Here is a 23,743-nt window from a genome sequence, read left to right on the forward strand (position 1 = left end):
TTGACAAGAGATTCCTCTTCAACGGCAGTCAATTTATGGCCACTGGCACGTGTTTCTGAACGTGGTTGGATTCCATCAAGCCGATTAATAAAAGTAGACTTTGGCACCCCAAAAACTGCTGCTGCCTTTGATTTTGATTGAATTTTTTTGCTTCTATACGCGCTGATGGCCATTTGAATTCGATTTTCTTGAGAAAGAGGCATTTTAGATGATGGTGGTGACAAAATGACGCGTTGAAGTATGATTGTTGGAAAATTGCGGAGGAAGTGGACGGGACGGCCGTGTGGACGGCTCGGCCGTGGATTACGTTAAGTAGTTATACGGGCCTGAAAGGTAGCTTATCAAAGTCCCCACTCGAATTCCCACTCAGTCTACCAGCGCGCCTGCATACTCCGTCTTCCTCGTACTCCACCAAGCAGCCTTTCCCCCCAATGCAGGCCACTGCACAAGGAACCGGTCGACAAAAGGCAACAAGAGCTTGCCAGAGAGACTCAACGTGGTAACCCGGGCCCACGATTCCACAAAGATAGTGCGCAGCCGGATATCCTGAACAGTCGGCTTGTCTCCTTGTTTCTTTTCTTTCATCGCATAGCGACTGAACAAACGTAGAAACTTGGCAGCCAGTATCACACAAACAGCCGTCGCGGGTCCGTTTGTCAAGATCAAATCCGGATATGAAGAGTAGCACAAAGGAAGCGGCTTCTGATCCGGATACCGACCGCACAACACGCGGACACAGGCCCAGAAGCACTGAAGGGTAGAAAGCGGCGCGGTCAAGAAAAACTGATGGACGCGACGTGCCCGCGGGACGGTGACGATGGTGTAGGAGGTATCCTGTGACGGGACATCCTGGGGTGTCGCACTTTGTAACGGGGGAGGACCACCCATCAACGGAGGAGGGCTGCCCATTAGTGGAGGAGGACCATTCATCAACGGAGGAGGGCCATCCATGAACGGGGGAGGGCCACCCAGTAGCGGGGGAGGTGCACCCGGAACACCCTGGAGAGAAAACGGGACATCTTCTTCGCCTTGGAGACTCTTTTCGAATTCGATTGCCTTTGCGGCGCTGAAGTCATCCCCCGAGCTCACGACGTAGGTTCGGTAGCTATACCTGGATGTATTAAGTTGCATCCGTCGTAGCATAGAAAACATCTCAGCAGTATGTCCGCCGCTGCCCAGGACGACTAGGAGGTGGATGGGACTGTGTTTTGGTCGACATTTCGGTAATTTGGTGTTCTGAGAGATTGAAAGACCATGGAAAAGGAACTGGTTGACAGATATTGGTCAGCTATTGTCTCGAGAAACAGGGTATAAGTGACTTGGCTACCAGGACGATAGTGAGAACGGCCACTATTGCCAGGACGACCACCGCACAGAGCAAGTTGGTCGGGGAGATTGGCCATGAGGCCATGGTGGTTTGGTATGCCATTTTTGAGGCAGTCTAGGAGCCGACAATAGAGCCCTTGAGACCGGAAATGAAGTGAGTTAGGGATCTACTCCGTACTGCGCCATTGAAGATCAATGTCTCGCATCGTCTAGTAGCAGAGTGGATTCGAAAGCCAATTGTGCTCCTCTAGCAGACAGAGCTTCAGAAATGTATAGAGTTCTCTCCCATATGCTTCATCTCATGAATTGTGACCAAAGCAAGGACAAAACCAGCAGCGTTGGCTCTGGTTGACGGCAAAGCACGTGGTCCGTGCATTTCGGCGATTATTTTCTGTTGTTGTCTTAACTCCCTCCCCAGTAAATAATAATGATACCCTAGACAACCACCACTGCGCTTCTACTCTGCAGCCCCTATTCATCCATTTTTCTTTCTCTCCCATCTTCAAGATCAATGTGACGATTCTTGGCATGAGATGGCTCCTCTTTTCTCCAAGCGACTAAGTTGCTTCTATTGCGGCAAGCGCTCTGCGCAGTCCGACGGAGGCTCCGTCCGCAAATGGCGCTGCAACCACTGCGAAGCCATCAACTATCTGGATGAGGTATGTATCTTCTTCGATCTACAAGCTGGACAGCGCGCTGATTGCATTGCTGGTGTAGAAAGGTGAAATTACGGATCCCCCCGCCGCGGAAACAAACCCGACTGTGTACGGCCCAGGAGCATCGAATCAGACCTTCGAGACGACCGACTTTAAAGCATCCGGATTGTTCTGCGCACAATGTATTCGCAACCAGCACCTATTCACGAGCGCGCTCGCCTCTTACTTTCCATCCACCGATGATCCGAACTATACTGCCTACGAAAGGGAATACCCACAGTTTCGCCGGAGTATGGAGGAGCGATACCCCCAGGTTTGCGCGAAGTGCGAGCCGCTTGTGAGAGATCGCATCCGACAGACAGGTTACGAGGCGAAATCGGATCATTTGAGGCGCATGATGGATAGAAGCAAGGCCGGAAGGGTAGCAAGGCAGGCGCGCAACCGGAACTGGAGGAGTGTACTCGTTTTTGTGGGAGCTATTGGTTACTGGGGCAGCGTCGCTGGACAACTTGGTTGGGATATATTGGAGTCTTGGAAGGCTGGTGGTACACTGTCTCAGGATACAGACGAACCTTTGTCACCGTCTCTGGCGTCATGCGTTCAGCAAACGATGCAGGAGTGGCGTCTTCCAAGCCAATGTTCAGTCGATTTGTCACCATATGCCGGCCTGGCTCTTATCGCGGGCATCCTTTCCATCTGGTGGAATCCAAAATTGCGACTAAAGGTTGAAGGAAGAGGCGGTCGGTTCGTTGGATTAGGGGAATATTACCAGGTCCAGCTCATTGTCATGGTGGCGCGATGCGCCTTCTGGGCTGTCCTCAAGGATCCTACGTCCAGTGGTCTTGATCCGACTCTGCCACCGGCCTTGCATTTGTTCATGATTTTCTTCACGGTCTTGGTAAGTGATTATCTATTTGTCCGTAATGCCACATGCTAACAGGACTCGCGCAGTCCGTTGCGATTTCTCGACGCGTCGTTCAATATGACACTCGTCCCTTAGTGACGTGGAACGAAATCACAGCTACAGCGACGCCCGATCGAAAACCAGAATCAACCCCTGTACAGTCGACTGGCAACATATCGGCACCGAACCTCTCCAATACGAATCTCGGACAGACTCCCCAGCGTTTCCCACTTGAAAAGCTAGCCATTCCTCGACTCTCTCCGGAGAAGGAATCCGCCATCCCCACTCCTCCCCCAGAGGTGGATGATATGGATTGGACTCCCTCTGGCCCAACTGTCCAGCACGAAATCCGACCAACAATCAGTGTACATGAAAGGGATAAGAAATCCGTTCTCGATGGACCGTTGCCGTTCTATGGATCACTACCTGCTGCTCCGAAGCCTCCGGCATGGAATCTTCGCAGCCAACCTGTAAAGCCCAAGCCTATCGAACAAGTCGTTGAGCGCAACCCATTCCACCGCACCCCGACACAACCTCCTCGCCCGTGGGAACGTAACCCAGGTCGCCCTGATCCTGTTTTTGCGCCTCCGAAATTCTTTCCAACGAGTGACCATTCCTCATCAACAGGACTTGAAAGTCTTTTTAATCAAGCTTTCACCATCAAAACACCGGAAGATGAGGGTAAAGAAGACTGGCAGCAACATCAACAGCAGCACCAGCAGCAACGACAACAGGCGCCACAAAACAACGGTCGACAGCCCGTCGATGTGCAAGGTTTTCTTGTTTTCCAATACCTTCGGTTAGGATTGCTCTTAGCGTCTCTCCTTGCCTGGACCCTTTCGCAGAACGGTGTTCTCTCGGTGCCCGGAAACTACGTCGAAGTCGCCTCCTTGGGAAGTGCAAGCCTCCTCGCTGGATTTGCTTTATTGGACGTGCTCAAGCAGCCCATCGTGTATTGGAATGGCATGGAAATTCTTGTCTATTTCGCAGAACTGGCGGCAGCTGTCCATCTAGGAGGGAACCTCCCACGCGTTTCGTATGAGAGGGAATATTTCGATCGATATGGAAGACTCCTCTTGGTTTTCATGGCTGCACAGGAAGCACTCGGTTTGCTATCGCTTTATCGCGCGATTTTCGCGCATGCAGCTCATGCCCGGGAACAATCAACCAACCAGCAGATGAATCCATCTAACCAAGACGCCTTCAATAGCCCGTCTATAGGGTATGAGAACTCGCTTGCTGGTTCCATATCGCAGCCACAGAATTCTCTTTCGTCCGTGCCTCCTCTTTCCTTTTCATCAACCGCCGCCGGTTCCAGTTTCTCAACTCAATCACCCGAACAACACTACCAACTACCACCACAATCCACCTTTGGTGGCCAGCAGGGATTCTTCAACAACAATAACAATCATAGCTTCACCCTGGGCAGCCTAAAGGACAACGAATCAGAAGTTGATCCGTTCGAGCACGACTCAGACACCGAAACCACCATGACAGCTACTACGAATGCTACGAATGCTACCATCCGCAACATCCGATACGGAGGAAGCGCGAGTAGCAATGACTTTTACTCTCCGAGACGTGCTGATGTCGGTTCCGGACTTGGTGGCCTCAGTCTTGACGATAATAAGCCTGTGCGGCGAATGACTCGGAGCCAGACTAAGCAGCGGATGGGAGGACTCGGAGGGGATCCTTATTCTCGAAGGTATTCTACGAGACGCTGAGATGATGCTTTCATCTTTTCGATTTTATTTCAACATCGTTTATGTTCGTTTGTCAAACTTTCCCCTTTTTTCCTGGCTGAAAGTTTCGGGTGCTATTTTTTCGGTCCAGTCTTTTCTGGTTTCATTCTGGTAAAAAATTGTCTATGCTTTTTCTTGGAAAGTTGCTAGCTAAACTTGCATATTTACGGATGGGAAATCTTACTCTCTTTGGCTTATTGTTTCATTGCTTGTTTATCAGGGTACTTGTTATCTTGGGGTTTACTTTATATGTACATAGCGGGTTTAGAATATACGATTTTTATGGCTGAATGAGAAACGATATGCATACTATACTGGGCTTTTGAATTGGCATGTTTGGTACCTGTTTACGCGCTGATTCAGTCCAGAAGTTTCAATAAAAAAGTAGCCTCTGGATCGTTGCTTTCTAGGCCAAGGACGGCCGGGACCACCGTAATCATTCCCAAACACTCGCTCGAGCGCTCGAGCGCTCGTGCGTGTTGAGTAGTTTCAGAGGTTTCTGAATCCTTCCAGTAGACGGACACTACGGAGACCGTGTCATATTTCGTCGTGGAGCGTTGCCCGGGCAGCCGAATAGCTGCCCGACGAAGCTCCTGCGCGAGTTGTGTTAGGTTGCTCGGTGGCAGGGAAATAGAAGAATCATGCAAGTCCATCTTGGTGGTTAGTGTATTTCGCAGTCATCTCAACGGGAGTTGGCAGAGCTAGTCAGCAAGCAGGCGACTACCAGAATTGAGGCAGCAATCTAGGTGCCTGCGTAACGGGCCCAGATGCCCAAGTCTACTTCGTCGACGTAAATACAGAGTTGAATGTGCTAAAAGTTAAGATATGATATCACAATCGTACGGATTTAAAGGCCATAGTCAACTCAACAACAGCCCCAATTCCTCCCAAGAAACATCGTAAGCTCTCGTACGACATTAGCATCCATAGCCGGATTCACCCGGCTTAGAGTACCATGCAAATCTCCCAACTGGAGTTCGTGTAGTTTACGACCATTCAGTACTTCATGCACTTGGCGTGCTTGCTCAGATGCGACGGTCTCATCTGACGAGACTGAAATGTGGCTTTCGATTATCGCACCATGTTTGCAGCGGAGGAATGCACGAGTCTATAGACGTCAGCTCGATTACTATTATTGGTATGATGGTTTTACTCACTGAAGGAGGAAGAGAAGGAGGTAGCAGTGGTCTTTCGCGGGGATCCTCTTCGATGGGAAATGTTGAGAAGGTGAACTGCGGTGTTTGGATGTACTTCCAATCCAGTGACTATAGGCAGTGTTAATGCTATTCAAGGTATGATAAGGTGCTTGTTCACTCACCCGTAGCTCATCAACCCCCTTCTTGATACCAGGTTCCTCTGCTTGAGCCTCTCCTACAGCTCCTGCAACCCAGTCATCACCCGCGTATAGTTCCAAGTCATTCGCATGAGCCCGTGTAGCCCGATGAACAGCCTCAGGTCTGACATCATACAATTGCGCAAACTCCTCCATGATGTTCTCAATCGTATCCTGTATCGAAAATGGCATAAGAGCATCGGCAAACATCGTCGAGACATTCGCAACCGGTGACCGGACACTCTCAACACCCTTAGCTTTGATATAGTCCCGCGCAGGTGACCGCAAAAACGAGCCAAGATCCGCAATATTTGGAGAATCTAACAGGCAGGTTCCGTGGTGCAGGGCTCGGTTCTTTGTCAGTTTGAACGCTGAACCAGAGATCTTCCTTGGTGTATCTGGATTGAAACCAGTGGGAGTCCCGCCAAACAACTGCCGCAGCTCCTGCGACAGCGACATGACTATATCATGGCGATCGTTGACATTGGTATTTGTTGCCCCGATGCGATGCAGCGCGTGCACCACCATCTCCGCATGCTTGTTCCGTGTAAATGTCGTCCGCGGAGAGATGACACTGTAGTTCAGGTTCCCTTCATCATGATACACTGCACCTCCGCCAGACCTCCGTCGGACATATAGCACATCTTCACCATCCTGGTTAATCCCTTCTGGATCTTTCACCCGGTCATTCTGAATTGCGCGCAGGTTGGTTTCGAGCCATGGGTTCTGGTTGCGTCCGATGACAACACATGGGCGGTTTATGTAGAGGAAAAGGATACTTGAGTCTGCGGGAGCATTTTCAAGGAGGAAGTGTTCAATGGAGAGGTTCACGTAGGGATCTGAGGAGAGCGATTGGTAGATTTGGTGTTTCGAGGCGTCGCGACTGGCGAGTTGGGCGAATTGGTGGGATGGAAAGGAGGAATTGCGCCGGATGAAGGTGGTTGACAAGCTACCGCACCGGAGACTCGAGGACAGCAGACATGGCCCTCGTCGTAGGAGAAGCATTGGGAGAAGTCAATCAAAGCAATGTCTTCGGCAACAAATGATGTTACCGGATTTGGCATCATCGAAAGATCTCCGATCTTCGGGGCGCTAAACCAAGATAGGCAATGCCTGGGGGGTGAGTCGAAAAATTGCCAGTCAGTCCATTTCACCATCTTCTCTTTTTCTTTGCCTGTCACTTTCAATTGCACAACCGCTGCGAGTTTGTTCTTCAGCTGGTCACGGGACTTTGCATTTCATTGTCACATTTCTCTCTGGCTTCTTTGTTCTGAGAAGTCTCCTGCGACAACTTCTTGAAATACCCCGCCAACCGTAACTAAGACTACCGTTACAGTCACCATGTCGACGTGGGGAGAATACTTCCGGGTTACGACGTACGTTCTCTACTCTCTACTACATACCTGAAGGATAACAGGATACTGACTGCTCAGCTATGGCGAATCCCACTGCCGCTCCGTCGGCTGCATCGTCGACGGCTGCCCCCCAGGCATGCAACTCACAGAAGACGACATCCAGCCCCAAATGACCCGCCGACGCCCCGGCCAGAGCGCGCTGACGACCCCGCGAAACGAAAAGGACCGCGTCGAGATCCAGTCGGGAACCGAGTTCGGAGTCACCCTGGGAACACCGATTGGCATGATGGTCCGCAACGAGGACCAGAGACCCAAGGACTACGGCGGCAGCACGATGGACCTGTACCCTCGTCCCAGCCATGCGGATCTGACTTACCTCGAGAAGTACGGTGTCAAGGCTAGCAGCGGTGGTGGTCGTAGCAGCGCCCGTGAGACAATTGGTCGTGTTGCCGCTGGTGCTATCGCGGAGAAGTACCTGCATCTTTCGCACGGCGTTGAGATTGTTTCTTTCGTCTCCTCTGTCGGCAACGAGCACCTCTTCCCCCCGACCCCCGAGCACCCCACCGCTTCCACGAACCCCGAATACCTCAACCTCTTGGAAACTATCGACCGCCAGACCGTGGACTCCTTCGCGCCCACCCGCTGCCCCAGCGAAGAAGCCGCCGCGCGCATGACCAAGGCCATCGAGAAATACCGCGACAACCACGACAGCATCGGCGGCACCGTCACCTGCGTCATCCGCAACGTCCCCATCGGCCTTGGCGAGCCCTGCTTCGACAAGCTCGAAGCCAAGCTCGGACACGCCATGCTCTCCATCCCCGCGACCAAGGGCTTTGAAATCGGCTCCGGCTTCGGCGGCTGCGAAGTCCCCGGCTCGATCCACAATGACCCCTTCATCGCGTCGGAGGTCGAGTCGCGCACCGGCACTGCCACAGCCACCAAGCAGCGCCTGACAACCCGCACCAACAACTCCGGCGGTGTCCAAGGTGGTATTTCGAACGGCGCATCGATCTACTTCCGCGTCGCGTTCAAGCCCCCCGCGACTATCGGGCAGGCGCAGGAAACCGCGCAGTACGATCTGACTACTGGCGTTCTGGAGGCCAAGGGTAGACACGACCCGTGCGTTGTGCCGAGAGCTGTTCCCATCGTTGAAGCTATGGCTTCGTTGGTTGTTGTTGATGTCTTGATGGCGCAGTATGCCAGGGAGAATGCACGGGGTATGCTGCCGCCGTTGCCGAAGGATATTCCTACTCGTCCTTCTTAGGTCTGCGTTTGAGGTGATTAGTATGACGATATCACGTCTTTTCAAGTTTGGTTCTTTAGGGTTATTGATAGATGCATTTTGGATTTAAAAATAGTCATGTGAATATGAATGGACGAGCATTGAAAGTTCAGTATCACTACAGTATTCCGGACCAAGTAAAGTAATCAATATCATTATTCATGACTTCATACGTACACGAGTCAAGTCATTTATTCATGCAGCATAAACATAAGAAACAGAAAACCACCCAAAACCGAAAGGGATATCGAACACCAGAAAATGAGAGAACCAAACACACAGTCTTAACCAAGATCCGGGACCAAGAAACCAAAACCAAAAGCCAACCAAAATCCTGCAGGCCAAATAACTGAAGGTTACGTACTCACAGTTCTATAACTGGTACCTGTACCCCCGCTAGTAACCCTAGACGCAGACGCAGTGGTCGTAGATACACTCTCCAGATCACCCGGCATCGCATTGACGACCCGTAATTGCTCCTTAGGAACGGTGAAAGTGACCTGGACGCGACGACCTTCGGCAGCTGCTTCGATATCCCAGTCTTCTTCATCACTTTGAACATTTTCCTTATTGTTAGGATCGAGCATGGCATCTGATTCGCTGACATCATGCGACGTCCGAGGAGTAGGGCTAGCACCCCAATCCTCAGCGCCTTGTTTGCGACGAAAGAGCTCTGCAGATGCACTGACTGCTCGTCTCGGAGTGGCAATTCCCTGGTCTGGCTCCTGAAAAGAGACCCTCTTAGACTCAAGGACGGTCTTTCTGCGATCAAGACCCGAGGTTAACGGGGTAGCAAGGTTTTTGTCATCACTTGATGAATGTTTATCCGACGTGGTCCATTTTCTTGGTCCCGATAGGACGCGTCTCACATTTCCGATCCAGTCGGCAGCTTTTGGTCCTTTTGGTCGGGATAAGGTCGCAGCAACTTTGGTGGGGAGTTCGAGTGGAGAGACTGGCTCTGGTTCTGACTCTGGCTCGAGGGCTGTCACGCCGTCCCCGGGACTCTCCTGCTCGTGGAGTAGGTGCTCCCCTTCCGCCTGTTTTTGCGACTGAGAGGTATACGCTGTTGAATAGGAGTCAGATGAGTATCGCTTGTCCGAAGAAGCGGAAGCGGTTTCCTTGCTGTGGGTGGATGCAACGGCTGATGCGTTCGGGAACTGTCCGTTGTTTGGAATAGACGTGGGATTGTAGAAAACGGTAGCCCGAGATCTCCGAACATTACCCAGTCTCATCGTTCCAGGCGAGCTCGACTGGCTTGAGTGTGGTCGGTCCTTAGTCGAGGAAGCTGGAGTACCGGTACTGCCATCATCATTTCCAAATCTGGTCAAGAACGCATTCTCTTCGAATACCGCACGAGTATTCCCCTGTGACCGCTCGGCGTTGGTGGTCTGCGGTGTCAAAAAGGGTGCTTCTATATGGGGATCTGGTATGTTAATCTCTCCGAGAAGATCCTTTTGTGGGCTAGTTGGATTGGGACCACGCGCAATAAGGTTGTCAGAAGCATCGGCCTCATCCTCTTCCCGCTCGTCAATTGGATGGATATTACCAGTGGGATTTCTCCCTGAGAAGCGGTAGGAGGGTCTGTTCTTCTGTCGGTTGTTCTTCGCCGAGCTCAAGCCATCCAACAACAGCCCCGTCATCTCAGCCCTGGCAGCATCCTCTTCCTCAGGCCGTTTGGATTTCCCATTGCACTTATTGCTAGCCCATGGATAGCTTCGATCGGAATTGAGTGAGGGCCTGTGGATGCTACTAGCCATTTCGGGATCATCCCGGCCCCAGAAATGCGATCGTTGCGCGCCCAGAGCTAGCTTCCGAAGTTCACTGTTCCTCTTTCGACGCCATCGGAATCGTCGAGAGTACTTCCAACCCATCCACCCGATCGCACACAAGACGATGACCCCGACGGGAACTCCCACTCCAATTCCTATCTTGGCCGCCTTGGAAAGAGAGCCGGAATCCTGCGATGCACTGTTGGTAGCCTTCCGGTTGGGGTTTGTATACGAGGTGGCCCAGCTATTGGATGTCACGTTGTAGAAATAGACCTGGGAATTCATAGATCGTTTGGACATTTGCGAGATGCGATAACCACCAGAAATCATCATTACACCTCCCGGAAGCATTGCAGTACCATGCCCGTAGATTCCGGACCCATCACCCAGGAATGAGTCTTCCAAAGAAGGTACTTGCCAAGTCCATGGGCCGTAACCCCCGTATGCCGAGCCAATTTCCAGGATCGCTAATTGAGGACGCGCGGGAACACTCGTATTTCCCACCCAGCCTCCGACGACAATCACTTTGCCACCATCAGGGGAGAGTACAGCCGTGTGGCCAGACCGTGGCTCGATCATACCCTTTGTATCTCGGACGGCGAGCTCTGTTTTCGCACTGGGTGGACTCCAGTCGATGGCGACGAAGCTCCAACTGTCATGTGGCAGAGAGTATACGGCAAGCTCAGACATGTTGAGAAAGGCCTGCTCTGTCTGACCTCCAATGAACAGGAAATCTTGTTGCCGTAGCATCTTGCCATCGGCGGTAACACTATATGCCGGCAACAATGGGGTAATGGACAATCCAGCCTCTGCGATCGGCGGTGCATGCTCACCAGCAGATTCGAAGAGATACGGCGTCTTGCTATCAGTCGTTGGATCCAAAAGCGTCATGTCATGGGAGTAATTTGCTGCGGCAACCCAATTGGTGTTGGTTTCGTTGCTCCACGGACACATGCCACCAAAGGTATAGACAGCACTGTCTGTCGTATCGGTAATCTCATAGGTAAATCCAGCTGCGAGGTAATTGGGTCCGTATGTATGTTTGTCTTTCTTGTCGACGGAGAGTCTTTCCCAAGTCCCATTCCCGATTGCACTATCCGGATCTGGCGTGAACTGCCATACCACGCCTGGATCTGCGACATTCTGGCAATTTCCCGTGTACACCTTGATAATCCCGTGGTCGTCGATCACCGGAACAAATGCAGCGGTATGATCGTCCTCACGAAATGGCGCCTGGCCCAGAAGCGTGGTGTAACTGGGATTACCCGCATCGACTTCCTGGGAGATATTCAACGACAGGAACGCAGTTGTCGCTTGGTCTTGGCTATCGGAATTGCCAGTTAGCAGTATATAAGCTAGCGAGTCATTGTGCGATGGTGAAACGAAGACGTGGGAGGGCGTGTACGGGATCGATGTCGCAGAAACCGGGTGGAGAAGCCGGAGTAGCGCGAATGGGAGGGCTAAGATGGAGGCGATTTTCATTCTTGGGCGATGATTCTGCATCTTGGCGAGGACATGGAGACCGTCGTAGTGTGGATCGCAGACGGAGAGAAATGCATCTAGCGGTTGGAGTGATGCGATGTTGTCGCGATAGAATGGAAGTGGAAGGTGCGCTTGAGGGCCTCGTGGGGGTCCACGGGCAGGTAGCAACAGTCCTAACCAGTATGCTATACAAAATAAGTATGCAACTGTACAGCAGAAATTGAATAAAGTAGTAGAAGAAGAAGAGGTGCAGGGAGGAAGTTCAGAAGAGAACGATGTAAGAGGAAGGCGGCGGCGGCAGTCCGTCAGAGTCGCATCGAGTCTGGTCAATCACCCCCAATAGGCAGTCAATCCAAAACTGGGGAATTGACAGCTAGACTACAAGCTTTCTATCCTTGTACTTGTATTGTAGGAATAGAAAATAAGCCATGTTCAAATTGTATGGTGGTGGTCTAGTTAGCTTCTGTGGTAAACAATGGTTGCGCGGGCAACTTGTGATATTGGCTGTGATAACGCCCTGGGTGATCACAGTGAGTTACAATTATAGCAATACCACTATAAATTCTGTATATTGTACTATAGACTCAAAGAATATAGAATAGACATTATCGAGGAATTTTGACTCGGAAATATGCATGCGCATACTTATCAGATCTTGACAGCAGCATTCATGTGGAGATGGAATGTTTCAGCACAGACATTTTCCGACTCGCATAGAATACGGTCAGAGTAAAACACATTAAATTGATAGAGAATAGGGCTACCGTTTATGTCCTCCTGCAGTGATATGCCAAGTGAGTCAACATTAATGATGCTACTATGGCATATGCACGGATGTCAGCCAGGGTATACAACTGATATCAATGCTTTATACAAGCATTGTCGAATCGTATATGGACAGTGGCATATATAGCTCAACTATGAATCCCATATTTTCAGAAGCAAATCCGGAACTCCGGACAGAAGATGATTGACCAAGCATGTAGACAGCCCAAATAGGCAAACGAGCAATATCAAATGCATTCCGCTGTGTAGTTCTCAGCCGGATATCCTCTGCAACGAGCGGGGAAAGTCCGGAAACCGTTGGATGACAATGTTTGGCACCCCGGCTACACGAGGAAATAGGATCCTTGTGGTTTGTTTCGGAGAGTTTACTGTTACAAAGCGAATAAATTGAATGTCCCTTTCGGTCGACCTGCATTGGAAGAGAACATTTCCTCGGTTATGCTTTGATGATGACCCTGCAAGCATCCTTGTTCGTCCACTGGAAGTATAGCAAGTACCAGTACAAACTAGGCCAAGAAACCGGTTGGCGCATGTCAAACTAAACCTGCGCTGAACATTTGACCATGATTCAGACGCAATGCCACGGCATGCCATGAAAGTTATGTCAGACAAGACCGCAATCCCCTCGTTTTATGTCGTTTATTCTCGGATCCGAACAGATACGATGCCAGCCGTGGTTCAAGCAGACCATGACGAACAGTGATTGAGCAGGAGTACTCTTATGGCTGTATCTACTCGGGGGCCTAAGAACCGTGGATGCATGCCCAATGAGGACAGTAGTGATTGTTGGACAATGGATTATCAGACTGCGTGGAAGGAAGACATTGGTCCAGATCAATTGCCACCAATCCAGAAGTCATACAAGAATGTATAGTTTGGGATAATTTGGATACTCGGTTGGGCGTGAATGACGTCGATAACTGAGATAGTGGATGGATATACCATAGTAGTATCCCTGTAGTTAGTATAGAATGATAGAGAATAAAAAGTGATAGTGGTAGCAATAGAATACTAGTATAGCTGTATAATTGTACAAAGATAAACATTCTGTTCTGTTCGAAGGAATTCTAGCAATCTCCTGGTGTAGAAGTGGGCGCCTATGCAGAGACCCTGTCGAGATCCAGAGCATTCGATTGAGTTGGGGCACCCATGGATTGGATTGCCACAGCGCATGTACATACTCGAGATACAGAGAAACAGAATATATAATGTAAAATATATATGAATATAGCTAGAACAGAATAGAGTATTCATCATCACTCTACAAGTACAAGTACAAGTACATAGTGTTCGTAATCTTATCTGTATCCGTCAGTAACAGATACTCCACTCACCTGATCTCCGCCGTGCCCAGTCCGATCGCTGCTTTCCCTCGTCTCAGACCACTCTCAGTTTACTCTCACCACCAATATTCTTCATCTTTTCTTTTCTTCTCTGTTTCGCTTTTCATTCCTTTTTATTACTCTGCACTCACATTTTCCTTACTTCTCAACTTCTCCCCCCCCGAGTTGCCTCTGACCGCCTCTCAATCCGCCTCCCTGAACCACACCCCCACATATCCTCAATTTTTATAATCTTCTAGTCCCGTCTGGACTCTCTCTCCCCTATTTCCGCTTTCTTGTCCCAGAGTCCGTGCTTCATTCTATTCGTTTTCTTATTTTCCCGGTGTTTCTATACATATCTCCGCTCTCGCCCTCCTTTCGATTGACTGACCGCCGTCAATTCTTCGGGCTTCTTCCACCATCACCACCACCTCATCTCGACAACAACCACTTCACCTTCGACACGTTCACCTTTCGATCTTCGCCCCAATAGATCCTTCTCATTCCTTCTCCTCTTCGATCCGCTCCGATAATTCTCTTATAATTCCTCCCTTCCCACTTACTCCGCCATCGGCGCTCCTGGTGCTGTAGCAGGTCTATCGCCTGGATACCGATCGATTCCTCTCTCGTCCGCTCACACGCCCTACTCCCTGTCCTCCTTCTATATCCATATATAATCCGTACACAGTTGCAAGGTGTTGCATGATCCTCTCTGGCCTCTTTGAGGATCCTAAGTAATGCCGACTCACTCGTGCGGATCATCAGAGCTTTTCACCGGCTCACCTTAGACCCAGTAAATCTTCCATTTATTCAGTGGAGAGACGGGGGTTGAACAAGGAAAGTCGTGAAAAGAAGAGGAATCTAGAAAATATAATAGGAAAAAAAAAAAAAAAAAAAGGAGGAAATTGGAAGAAAACTGCGAAACACCGTGGTCGAAAATGTCGGATCACCAGCACCAGCCGCCTTCAATTGTCGGCCCGGATCTGGTGCTACGAAATGGCTACAACACCACGGCTCCTGCGACTACAGACCATTATTCTCGACGCGATTCTCTCGAGTCCGCCGAACTGGCCGAGGATCCATCGCCGCTTCCTTCCTCGTCGGATTCCGCAGAGCCCAACAAGCAGGTCATCGCCAAACCGCCCTCTGCAAAACTCCCGCTCGATAACGGGGAGTCGCAACCCCCTCTCCGCCATCCTTACTACAACCTCTACTCCGCCAGTACTTCTCGCAATTCTTCCGCTCGCACTTCCACCAGTTCTTTACAGGCCTTGAATGAGGACACTGTCGTCGATGTTCGCTCTAATCGGCGCCCGGCCATGCCCCGACGAACGTCCGGCTTGAGCCAATCCGAGACTCCTGCCCCGGAATATCCCGTCTATCCCGATCAGTCATACGCTTCTCTCCAGACTCAGGTGCACCCCACTTACGAGCCTCCTTTACTGCGCTCGCGACCTCAGCAGACCCATCATGACATTCGTTCTCGCCTAGCCCAGTCTCGTGCCGCCCAGTCTCGTGCCGCCCGCACCGCTGGTAATACTCCTCTGTCAAGTCCTGGACTGTTCTCTTTCAAAAGCCCTCGTCCTGCCTCAACTCCTGTCGCAACCGATAGTGGTACCCGCGTCAGTAGTCCATATCTCCATCCAACCCAGCTCCAACCACCACCCAAAGAGTAAGATCTCCCCATCTTCAAAAAGAATTCGTCATTCAAATTAATGCTGACCATCTTAACCATCAGGACCCACACGGCTGAAGTCGACCGTGATCTCGTGACAGGCAACAAAGTGATCAACGAGTACGAAATCCTCGCAGAGCTGGGACGTGGTGAGCATGGCAAGGTTAAACTAGGCCGGCATGTGACAACCCGCAAAAAGGTGGCCATCAAGATTGTTCAACGGTACACGAAACGCCGTCGATTAGGCAAAATCGGGAGCCCTGAGGATAAAGTGAAGAAGGAAGTTGCCATTTTGAAGAAGGCACGCCATCCTAATATCGTTGGTCTGCTCGAAGTCATCGATGACCCGAACCGCCAAAAGGTGTATATCGTTCTCGAATATGTCGAAAATGGTGAGATCATCTGGCGTCGACGCGGCCTGCGAGAAATCGTGCACGTCGACAAGATCCGTTTGGAACGGGAAAAGGCCGGCATTGATGATTCGCCCTCGTTTCTCGAAGAAAGTCGCCAGTATATCAGAACTGCCCAGCATCTTCGTCGGCAACGAGAAAAGGCACGCGAACGCCGTCAAGCACTGGCGGAATACGCTCAGCAGGGCCCCATCCCCGCCTGGAGTTTGGAACACGGTGCGGAGTCGGAGGATGAGGAGGGCGACGATGAGGAAGCTGCCAACGGTTTAGCGATCGCCCGCACGTCCAGTCGCTCCATTCTGAGCAGTAACAACGACGACTCTCCAAGTCCCTCTTTCTCTTCAGCATGCGACCCTGCATTAAATGCGGTCGAAGGCAGTATGTACGGGCCCTATGCAGAGATCACTCCGCCCCGTCCGTTCGAACGACGTTTCAGTACGGCATCTAGCAGTTTCGGCTATGCACCGTCCGAGCCGGAATGGCTTGCAGAGGACGATGAAATATCCTACGTGCCCTGTTTGACCATCAACGAAGCCCGTCATGCCTTCCGGGATTCTGTTCTCGGTTTGGAATACCTCCATTATCAGGGCATCATCCACCGTGACATTAAGCCGGCTAATCTGCTTCTCACCAAGGATCACCGGGTCAAGATTTCGGATTTTGGTGTCTCCTATCTTGGGCAACCGATGCGCGACGAGGAAGAAGATGAGCAGGCGGAGGAGAACGGTACGGCCGAGGTCGACGACGTGCGAGAATTATCCAAGACCGTGGGTACCCCGGCATTCTATGCGCCCGAACTCTGCTACACTGGTGATGATTTCTTGGATCAAGTGGGCAGTGTGCCCAAGATCACCGGTGCAATCGACGTGTGGTCGCTTGGTGTGACTCTGTACGGGATGGTCTTTGGCCGTCTGCCCTTCGTCTCGGACGATGAGTACAGCATGTTCCAGACCATTGTGAAGAAAGAGGTTTACATTCCCCGGAAGCGTCTGAAGCCGGTGGAGGACGATCCTGGTTCATTTAGCCAATGGCCCAAGTCGCCCGGCAGCGAGAAACGACAGCAACTTGAGATTGAATACGAGGATATCGACGATGAACTGTATGATTTACTCAAGCGCCTCTTAACCAAGGATCCCGTCAAGCGGATTACTTTGAAAGAAATCAAACATCACCCATGGGTGCTCCATGGCCTACCCAACCCTCGCGGCTGGGTGGCGGATACGGATCCGAACTATCAGAGCAAAGGCAAGCGGATTGAAGTCTCCAGTGAAGAGGTGACGTCGGCCGTCAGCAAAGTTCCCATCATCAAACGGGTGCAAGAGAAGATGAGCAAATGGGGTAACTATCTCACGGGACGGAAAGACAAGGACAAAGACGGTCGCAAGTGCACCTCAACCACAGACAGTTTTACCAGCGCAAGTAATAGCAGCAGCACTTCCTTGGGGAAGTATCTTTGGAACAACACGAGCCGTCAACCCAGTCCGCGCGTGGAAGAGGATTGGTCCGCTCGGTCCTCGCGACAGAGCAGGGAAGAGCATCCGCTCTCGCAGAGTGTCGCCGCCAGCCCTGTCGGTCGAGAAAACCAGACATCCTACTTTGTGATGCAGGATTCGCGATCTGATCCCAGTCTTCCGCAGACGCAGACCACCACTTCGAGACCGGATGTTCTGGAGCGCGCTACGTCGACGGCATCCACCACTGATTCAGTCAAAACGGTTACACCGTCAGATCCGGAGGCAACCCTTTGGACAGCACGCCCCACGACTCCCAGTCTTGTCGAAACGCTCGGGACCAGCAGTATCGGTGGTCTATTTGGTGGTGCAAGCCGCCGACTCGCCCGGGGCCTTCAAACGGGCGATTGGCGCCCAGAAAAGATGGTGGCAGCCGGGGAAGCAGGTGCAGGTGGAATAGCAGGGGACCGGCGCTCGGAACCTAGCCTTGCCGTCAGCATCGCTTCAGCGGTCGGCCAAATGCAAAATTCTGGCCTGTGGAAAGGAGCAAGTTCTCCATCGTCGCGAACACATAGTCCACACTCCTTGCACACGGTTCATCGGCGCAATCGATCTCAGCAGCTTCCAGCCCGGCCTTCAGCGGAGTCATTCATCCTGACTCGAGAAGCGTTGTTGCGCCAGCGACAGCCTGAGAACGCACCAAGCTCGCGTCTCGCCAAAACCGTTGAAGATGAATCGTGCTCCAACGAGCCTCTACGTCACTTACGAGAAGTTCCGTCGCCCCCGAAGACTGCAGAAGAGCCTTTGACAGAAAATACGCCTACGGATGTTCCAAGCAGTGGGCTTACCACGTCGCCACCGTCAGCCGCGACCATCTCGTCGTCTTCTGCCGATGAGTACAACAGTGGCATGTCCCACAGTGAGTCTTATCCGAGTATCCCATCTGTCGTCTCCGGAGCGTCCTCGTTTTCGATTGACGGGCCGTATGACGGAACCAAGGACTTTGGAGACGGTGAGCCCGTCACTCAGATTCCGTCGATCCTTCGCACCGGCGAAACCGTCAAAGCGCCGCAATCAATCTCTGATCTGCCGACAGAAGATGATGAAGCTCGGTATTACTGCGACAATGAAGAGGAAGATTCTGACGACTCGGACGATGAAGTACTCATCATTGGCAAGAAGAAGCCGCCGCCGCATAAGCCGATCATTCCCGGCAGCAGCAACGCGTCGTAAATTTTGTTTCCGGCTATTGATGCGGGCCACGATTCTCTTATATCTCATTTTGCATTTCATCTGATGAACGACATTGCAAGATATTCTTCTGAAAGGGAGCACTTGAAAGGCTTTTTTTTTTCTTTCTTTTTTTAAAAAAAAAACATTGATTTAATGGGGTTTTGTTTCTTCAGCGAGCATCCGGTTTGATGCTTTCCTTTCCTACGGGTTTTCGGTCATTGACATTACACACCAAAAAAAAAAAAAAAAAAAAAAAAGACTCTTTTTATCACGAGTTTTCTGTCGATTGTTTGTCAGACATATGGGGCCGTTTTACGATACTGGGTCACTGCGCGGGCAGTGTTTATAGAGATTTCAGGATGCTGAGGTGTTGCGGAGTTGGTTTGAGGGGCATCGTCACTGTTGCTGCCATGCACACACTATACATGATTGATTGTACATATATTGGCGGCTTTGCTTCGATTTTTTCTGGGATGGCGTTGGATATGGTTGTCTCTATGCTTTTCTGGGATGGCGTTCTACGGAACCGGGTCATATATATGTGTTGACTGGTGGGCAGGGAGTGGCACCCTGGGATGAGTACAGTATAGGACATGGAATTAGACAGTTGGTTATGAATGATTATACTCGATTATATTCAACTCTGCAACTCTGTAGTATGTAGTATTCTCGGAAAGTCGTTATCAAACCCTGAGCCGGTGTGTGGGGCGATTCCCAATTGTGGGGCATCGCTGAATCTTGTTACCCTACTAGTATGTACCTTAATCCATACACCACGATCCTTCTATTCTACAGTAAGATATATCAGAAAATAACCATAAATCCCCGTCTTACGGTCATCTGATACCCCAGCTACAATCATCACATGCAGGTACGGACATGCCCGATTTAGACCACCGCGTATCATAGTCTAATACCAAGTACTGCAGTGAATGTAACCCGCCCCAACCAAACCAAACTTGCTGACCCGTCCGTCATGACGTGCACCATGGACTCCTTCTCTCCTGTTATGGGGGCTTATGTCCCGCCTGGTCAGATTATATACTTTCCGGGAGACCCAGGGGTGCGATCGAAGTGCTGGACATACTCTACCTAAGGCACAAGTCACAACCATGAGAAGTCTGGCGAGAGCAAGTGCCCTTCTAGGGACCTTTGTTGCGCGTCTATCGGGACGCGCAAACGAGGAGAGTCGTGGGAGTGGTGAGGTGTTTCTGAGTGTGAATACGGATGCTAGGGAGGGGAATGTGTCGAGCCCGTTGCTTTATGGGGCGATGTTCGAGGTACCTTCCCTATACACTTTTCTTCTAATCGAACTCCACTGACAAGACAGGAAATGGACCACTCCGGCGATGGCGGAATTCACGCCCAACTCCTCCGCAACAACGGCTTCCAAGGCTCCGACCCCGACCTAACAGCCTACAAACCCATTGGCGATGTGGATATCTCCGTTGATTCTCTCCGTCCCGTTAGTCACGCCATCAACGCTTCTCTCCAAGTAACCGTACCAAATTACGCGACTGGATTCATGGGTTTCGCGAACACGGGATATGCAGGTGTCCCTGTTACAAACGCTACGTACCAGAACTCGTTCTGGATGATGGGGGAGTATAATGGAACTGCGACGGTGCAGTTGGTTGGCTCGAGCAATGGGGATGTCTTTGTGACGCATAATTTGAGTGTGGAGAGCACAGAAAAGGAGTTTAGACGGTTTGAGACGAGTTTCAATTTGACCAGGGCCGCAAATGATGGGGACAATGAATGGAGATTGTTGTTTGATGGTGCGTTGGTTAATGGGAGTTTTCTGAACTTTGGATTGGTGGAGTTGTTTCCGCCGACTTATAAGGGGAGGTATGTTGCGCCGCTGCAAACTAAGTTGGCGAGTGATCGAATAGCTGACTGTCTATCTAGGGCTAATGGCTTGCGCGATGATGTCGTCCAGTTCCTGGAGGCGAGTAAGCCTACGTTTTTGCGCATACCGGGAGGTAATAACATGTACGTCTGTCCTAGTTTTGTCTCGACAGAAGCTAATGTATGCAGCGAGGGCCTTTCAATTCCGAAACGATGGATTTGGAATAATACCATTGGACCTACAGTTGACCGGCCTGGACGAGATGGTAGTCTTTTATCGAATGACTTTGGAAGGTCATTGCTAACTCTGCTACAGGTAATTGGTTCTATCCTAATACGGATGCCCTTGGTCTCGATGAATACATGTGGTGGTGCGAAGACATGAACGTGACGGCCGTGCTGGCTGTTTGGGATGGCAAATCTTATGGCGGTATTGTATCTGGACCGGACTTGAAGCCCTTTGTTGATGATATCATGAACGAACTTGAGGTATGTCTATCATCCACCACATCAAAGCCAGTATACTAAATCGGTAGTACCTCCTCGGTCCCACCAACACAACCTGGGGCAGTGTTCGCGCAAAGAACGGCCGCAAAGACCCCTGGCCCCTACAATACGTCGAAATTGGCAACGAAGACGACTACACCGGTGGATGTCCCACATACCCCGACCGATTCACCCAGATCTACAATGCCATCAACGCCACATATCCCGATATCAATATCATCATCTCCACTGGAGTACAGGAGTGTATACCGTCACCATTACCACCGGACGTCATGATCGATCTGCACTACTACCAGTCGCCGGATTCGCTGGTTGAATTGTTCAATCAGTACGACAACTTCCCCCGGGATCGACCTATTATCATTGGAGAATGGGGATGTCGCAACACGACAGCTGAACGAGGACAATTTTGGGCGTTTGTGCAGGGGAGTTGCGCTGAAGCGGTGCATATGATTGGGTTTGAGAGAAATAGCGACGTTGTTAAGATGACGGCTTATGCGCCGTTATTGCAGAATTTCGCGTTTACGCAGTGGTCGGTATGTATGTCCTGTCTGCTCACATCGGGATCAGATAGCTAACGATGGCAGCCAACTCTCTTCGGCCTCTCCTCGAACCCCAACTCCTTAACTCCGTCGACATCATACTTCATCCAGCAGATGTTCGCCGGCAACAAAGGAACCTCCATCCTTCCCGTCAACTCAACCACGGGCTTTGGACCAGTATACTGGGTCGCCTCACGGAACGAGACAACCGTCCAACTGAAACTAGCCAATTACGGCGCGAACAACCAGACCGTCATCGCAAATATTCCGGATACAAGATCAGGTACTCTGGAGATATTAGCAGGACCGCAATTCGCGGGGAATAAGCCGGGGGATGTTAATATCCTGCCGAAGAGGGAGAGAATTGTGAGTGAGGGGAGAACGGGTAATTATATGGTGGAGATGCCGGAATGGGGAGTTGCGGTCTTGGCTGTTGAGTGATTAGTTTTATTTCGTATGTTTGTGGTATATTGATGCTTTATTGTATAGAGGGTGTTAATGTACTTTGGTGATGAGTGAGGAGGATATTAATTTAGTGCATATTGAGTGTCAATTAATCCCCGACATGAAACGGGACATAGGGCAGAGTACTCCACTGAGTATAAATAGAGGGTGTCAAACAGCAAGATATCCTCTTTTTTTCCTTCTTCCACAGGCGCATTCGTTCTGGTAAAACAATATGCATTTACTACCCCTCCTCTCGCTCTCCACCGTAACCACCGCCGCTCTCACCTACCGCGGCGCCGACATCTCTTCTCTTCTAATTGAAGAAGACGCTGGCAAAAGCTACAAAAATTCCAATGGCGAGACGAGGGCCCTCGAAACAATCCTGGCGGATAATGGAGTGAACTCAGTCCGGCAGCGGATATGGGTGAACCCGAGCGACGGATCGTACGATCTGGACTATAACGTGGAGTTGGCCAAGAGAGTGAAGGATGCAGGAATGGGTGTTTATTTGGACTTGCATCTGAGCGATACGTGGGCCGATCCATCTGATCAGGTATGTTTTATTCTTCCAGTAATTATTAACAATGGCTGATGTTCGAAGACAACCCCCTCCGGCTGGTCAACAACAGACCTCGACACCCTCACCTGGCAAGTCTACAACCACACCATCGACGTCTGCAACACCTTCGCCAGCAACAGCCTCGACGTCGAAATAATCTCCATCGGCAACGAAATCCGCAACGGCCTTCTCTGGCCTCTAGGCAAAGCCGAGTCAAGCGATGGCTACTCCAACATCGCGAAAATCCTGCACTCGGGTGCGTGGGGCGTGAAGGATTCCGATCTCAGCACAACGCCGAAGATCATGTTCCATCTGGATAACGGGTGGGATTGGGAATCGCAGAAGTATTTCTACGATAGAGTGCTTGCCAGCGATACCGCGCTGGAGTCGAGTGATTTTGATTTGATCGGGGTGTCATATTATCCGTTTTACAACGCGGACGCGACGTTGTCGGCTTTGGAGAGCAGTCTGAAGAACCTGCAGTCATCGTACAGTAAGGGCGTGGTGGTCGTTGAGACGGATTGGCCGGTTACATGCTCGAGCCCGGAGTATGATTTTCCGTCGGATGTTTCGTCGATTGCGTTCTCTGCTGATGGGCAACGATCGTTTTTGGAGAAATTGGCTAGCACAATCTCCACTGCCGGCGGAGTGGGATTGTACTACTGGGAACCGGCATGGATTGAAAACGCGGGATTAGGATCGAGTTGCGAGGATAATCTCATGGTGGAGCAGGAGGGGGAGGTTAGGGGGAGTGTGAGTGTTTTTGGAGATCTGTGATTCTCCGTAGTCTGTATGATGGAACCCTGTCCCCGGCAGTGTGGCTGTGGTCCGGGGAGAGTTTCATCAGGCTGATTTCAGGGCCGGAAATGTTTAAAATGTTCGTGTTTGATATAAATAAACGTGAGACGGATATTTTTATCTGTCAGATTCTTGTCCAGGGGTATGACACTGTCTACTATGTAGAGAGTCTGACATGTATGAGCTGTACATCTCCGTAGAGTATCGTGGAGAGTACCTGTATCATTGGATGGGTCTGGATAAACTCCAATAGCCCAATGTCAAAGAGCAATAATTTCCCGTCTCCTTACTCATATAATTTCCGCTTGAATGGACA

At 50.8% G+C, this 23,743-nt stretch overlaps 8 protein-coding genes across 8 annotated transcripts; 5 read left to right on the forward strand and 3 right to left on the reverse strand.

Moving 5' to 3' along the window:
* Positions 1-366: 366 nt before the first annotated feature.
* ASPGLDRAFT_115971 (glycosyltransferase family protein) lies at positions 367-1,248 on the reverse strand (the record flags this gene model as incomplete). Its single annotated transcript, XM_022539730.1, has 2 exons — positions 367-834; positions 1,018-1,248. Coding segments are annotated over 2 exons (699 nt in total), but the record flags the coding sequence as incomplete, so codon positions are not given.
* Positions 1,249-1,772: 524 nt separating this feature from the next.
* On the forward strand, positions 1,773-4,935 carry ASPGLDRAFT_41598 (uncharacterized protein). Its single transcript, XM_022545443.1, has 3 exons — positions 1,773-1,985; positions 2,044-2,880; positions 2,934-4,935. The coding sequence occupies exons 1-3, from the start codon at positions 1,860-1,862 to the stop codon at positions 4,608-4,610; spliced, it is 2,640 nt and encodes an 879-aa protein (XP_022406241.1). The 5' UTR covers positions 1,773-1,859; the 3' UTR covers positions 4,611-4,935.
* Positions 4,936-5,273: 338 nt separating this feature from the next.
* ASPGLDRAFT_41599 (putative lipoate--protein ligase) lies at positions 5,274-6,975 on the reverse strand. Its single transcript, XM_022545444.1, has 3 exons — positions 5,947-6,975; positions 5,786-5,893; positions 5,274-5,736 (listed from the first exon to the last, which is right to left on the reverse strand). Exons 1-3 carry the CDS (start codon positions 6,964-6,966, stop codon positions 5,494-5,496), a joined length of 1,371 nt encoding a protein of 456 aa, XP_022406242.1. The 5' UTR covers positions 6,967-6,975; the 3' UTR covers positions 5,274-5,493.
* A 158-nt stretch (positions 6,976-7,133) lies between these two features.
* On the forward strand, positions 7,134-8,730 carry ASPGLDRAFT_78705 (bifunctional chorismate synthase/riboflavin reductase [NAD(P)H] ARO2). The gene is made up of 2 exons (XM_022549977.1): positions 7,134-7,337; positions 7,395-8,730. Exons 1-2 carry the CDS (start codon positions 7,303-7,305, stop codon positions 8,578-8,580), a joined length of 1,221 nt encoding a protein of 406 aa, XP_022406243.1. The 5' UTR covers positions 7,134-7,302; the 3' UTR covers positions 8,581-8,730.
* ASPGLDRAFT_41602 (uncharacterized protein) lies at positions 8,726-12,096 on the reverse strand. The gene has a single exon (XM_022545445.1). It carries the CDS (start codon positions 11,847-11,849, stop codon positions 8,955-8,957), a length of 2,895 nt encoding a protein of 964 aa, XP_022406244.1. The 5' UTR covers positions 11,850-12,096; the 3' UTR covers positions 8,726-8,954.
* A 2,799-nt stretch (positions 12,097-14,895) lies between these two features.
* On the forward strand, positions 14,896-18,726 carry ASPGLDRAFT_115114 (putative serine/threonine protein kinase; the record flags this gene model as incomplete). Its single annotated transcript, XM_022539659.1, has 2 exons — positions 14,896-15,629; positions 15,696-18,726. 2 exons carry the CDS (start codon positions 14,896-14,898, stop codon positions 18,724-18,726), a joined length of 3,765 nt encoding a protein of 1,254 aa, XP_022406245.1.
* A 1,112-nt stretch (positions 18,727-19,838) lies between these two features.
* Positions 19,839-22,064, forward strand: ASPGLDRAFT_31264 (uncharacterized protein; the record flags this gene model as incomplete). Its single annotated transcript, XM_022544033.1, has 7 exons — positions 19,839-20,006; positions 20,057-20,574; positions 20,635-20,718; positions 20,764-20,840; positions 20,891-21,063; positions 21,111-21,617; positions 21,669-22,064. 7 exons carry the CDS (start codon positions 19,839-19,841, stop codon positions 22,062-22,064), a joined length of 1,923 nt encoding a protein of 640 aa, XP_022406246.1.
* Positions 22,065-22,279: 215 nt separating this feature from the next.
* Positions 22,280-23,569, forward strand: ASPGLDRAFT_41606 (uncharacterized protein). The gene is made up of 2 exons (XM_022545447.1): positions 22,280-22,623; positions 22,672-23,569. The coding sequence occupies exons 1-2, from the start codon at positions 22,303-22,305 to the stop codon at positions 23,404-23,406; spliced, it is 1,056 nt and encodes a 351-aa protein (XP_022406247.1). The 5' UTR covers positions 22,280-22,302; the 3' UTR covers positions 23,407-23,569.
* The last annotated feature ends 174 nt before the right edge of the window (positions 23,570-23,743 follow it).

This window comes from Aspergillus glaucus, assembly GCF_001890805.1.
Source record: "Aspergillus glaucus CBS 516.65 unplaced genomic scaffold ASPGLscaffold_1, whole genome shotgun sequence".
Classification (NCBI taxonomy): domain Eukaryota; kingdom Fungi; phylum Ascomycota; class Eurotiomycetes; order Eurotiales; family Aspergillaceae; genus Aspergillus; species Aspergillus glaucus.

Coding starts and splice junctions, on each gene's coding strand:
- ASPGLDRAFT_41598 (XM_022545443.1), top strand. CDS start 1,860: ATGGCTCCTCTTTTCTCCAAGCGACTAAGTTGCTTCTATTGCGGCAAG. Junction 1,986..2,043: donor CCATCAACTATCTGGATGAG/GTATGTATCTTC, acceptor TTGCTGGTGTAG/AAAGGTGAAATTACGGATCC. Junction 2,881..2,933: donor TGATTTTCTTCACGGTCTTG/GTAAGTGATTAT, acceptor GGACTCGCGCAG/TCCGTTGCGATTTCTCGACG.
- ASPGLDRAFT_41599 (XM_022545444.1), bottom strand. CDS start 6,966: ATGCTTCTCCTACGACGAGGGCCATGTCTGCTGTCCTCGAGTCTCCGG. Junction 5,894..5,946: donor AGGGGGTTGATGAGCTACGG/GTGAGTGAACAA, acceptor CACTGCCTATAG/TCACTGGATTGGAAGTACAT. Junction 5,737..5,785: donor CTCCTTCTCTTCCTCCTTCA/GTGAGTAAAACC, acceptor TGACGTCTATAG/ACTCGTGCATTCCTCCGCTG.
- ASPGLDRAFT_41602 (XM_022545445.1), bottom strand. CDS start 11,849: ATGAAAATCGCCTCCATCTTAGCCCTCCCATTCGCGCTACTCCGGCTT.
- ASPGLDRAFT_41606 (XM_022545447.1), top strand. CDS start 22,303: ATGCATTTACTACCCCTCCTCTCGCTCTCCACCGTAACCACCGCCGCT. Junction 22,624..22,671: donor GGGCCGATCCATCTGATCAG/GTATGTTTTATT, acceptor TGATGTTCGAAG/ACAACCCCCTCCGGCTGGTC.
- ASPGLDRAFT_78705 (XM_022549977.1), top strand. CDS start 7,303: ATGTCGACGTGGGGAGAATACTTCCGGGTTACGAC. Junction 7,338..7,394: donor GAATACTTCCGGGTTACGAC/GTACGTTCTCTA, acceptor CTGACTGCTCAG/CTATGGCGAATCCCACTGCC.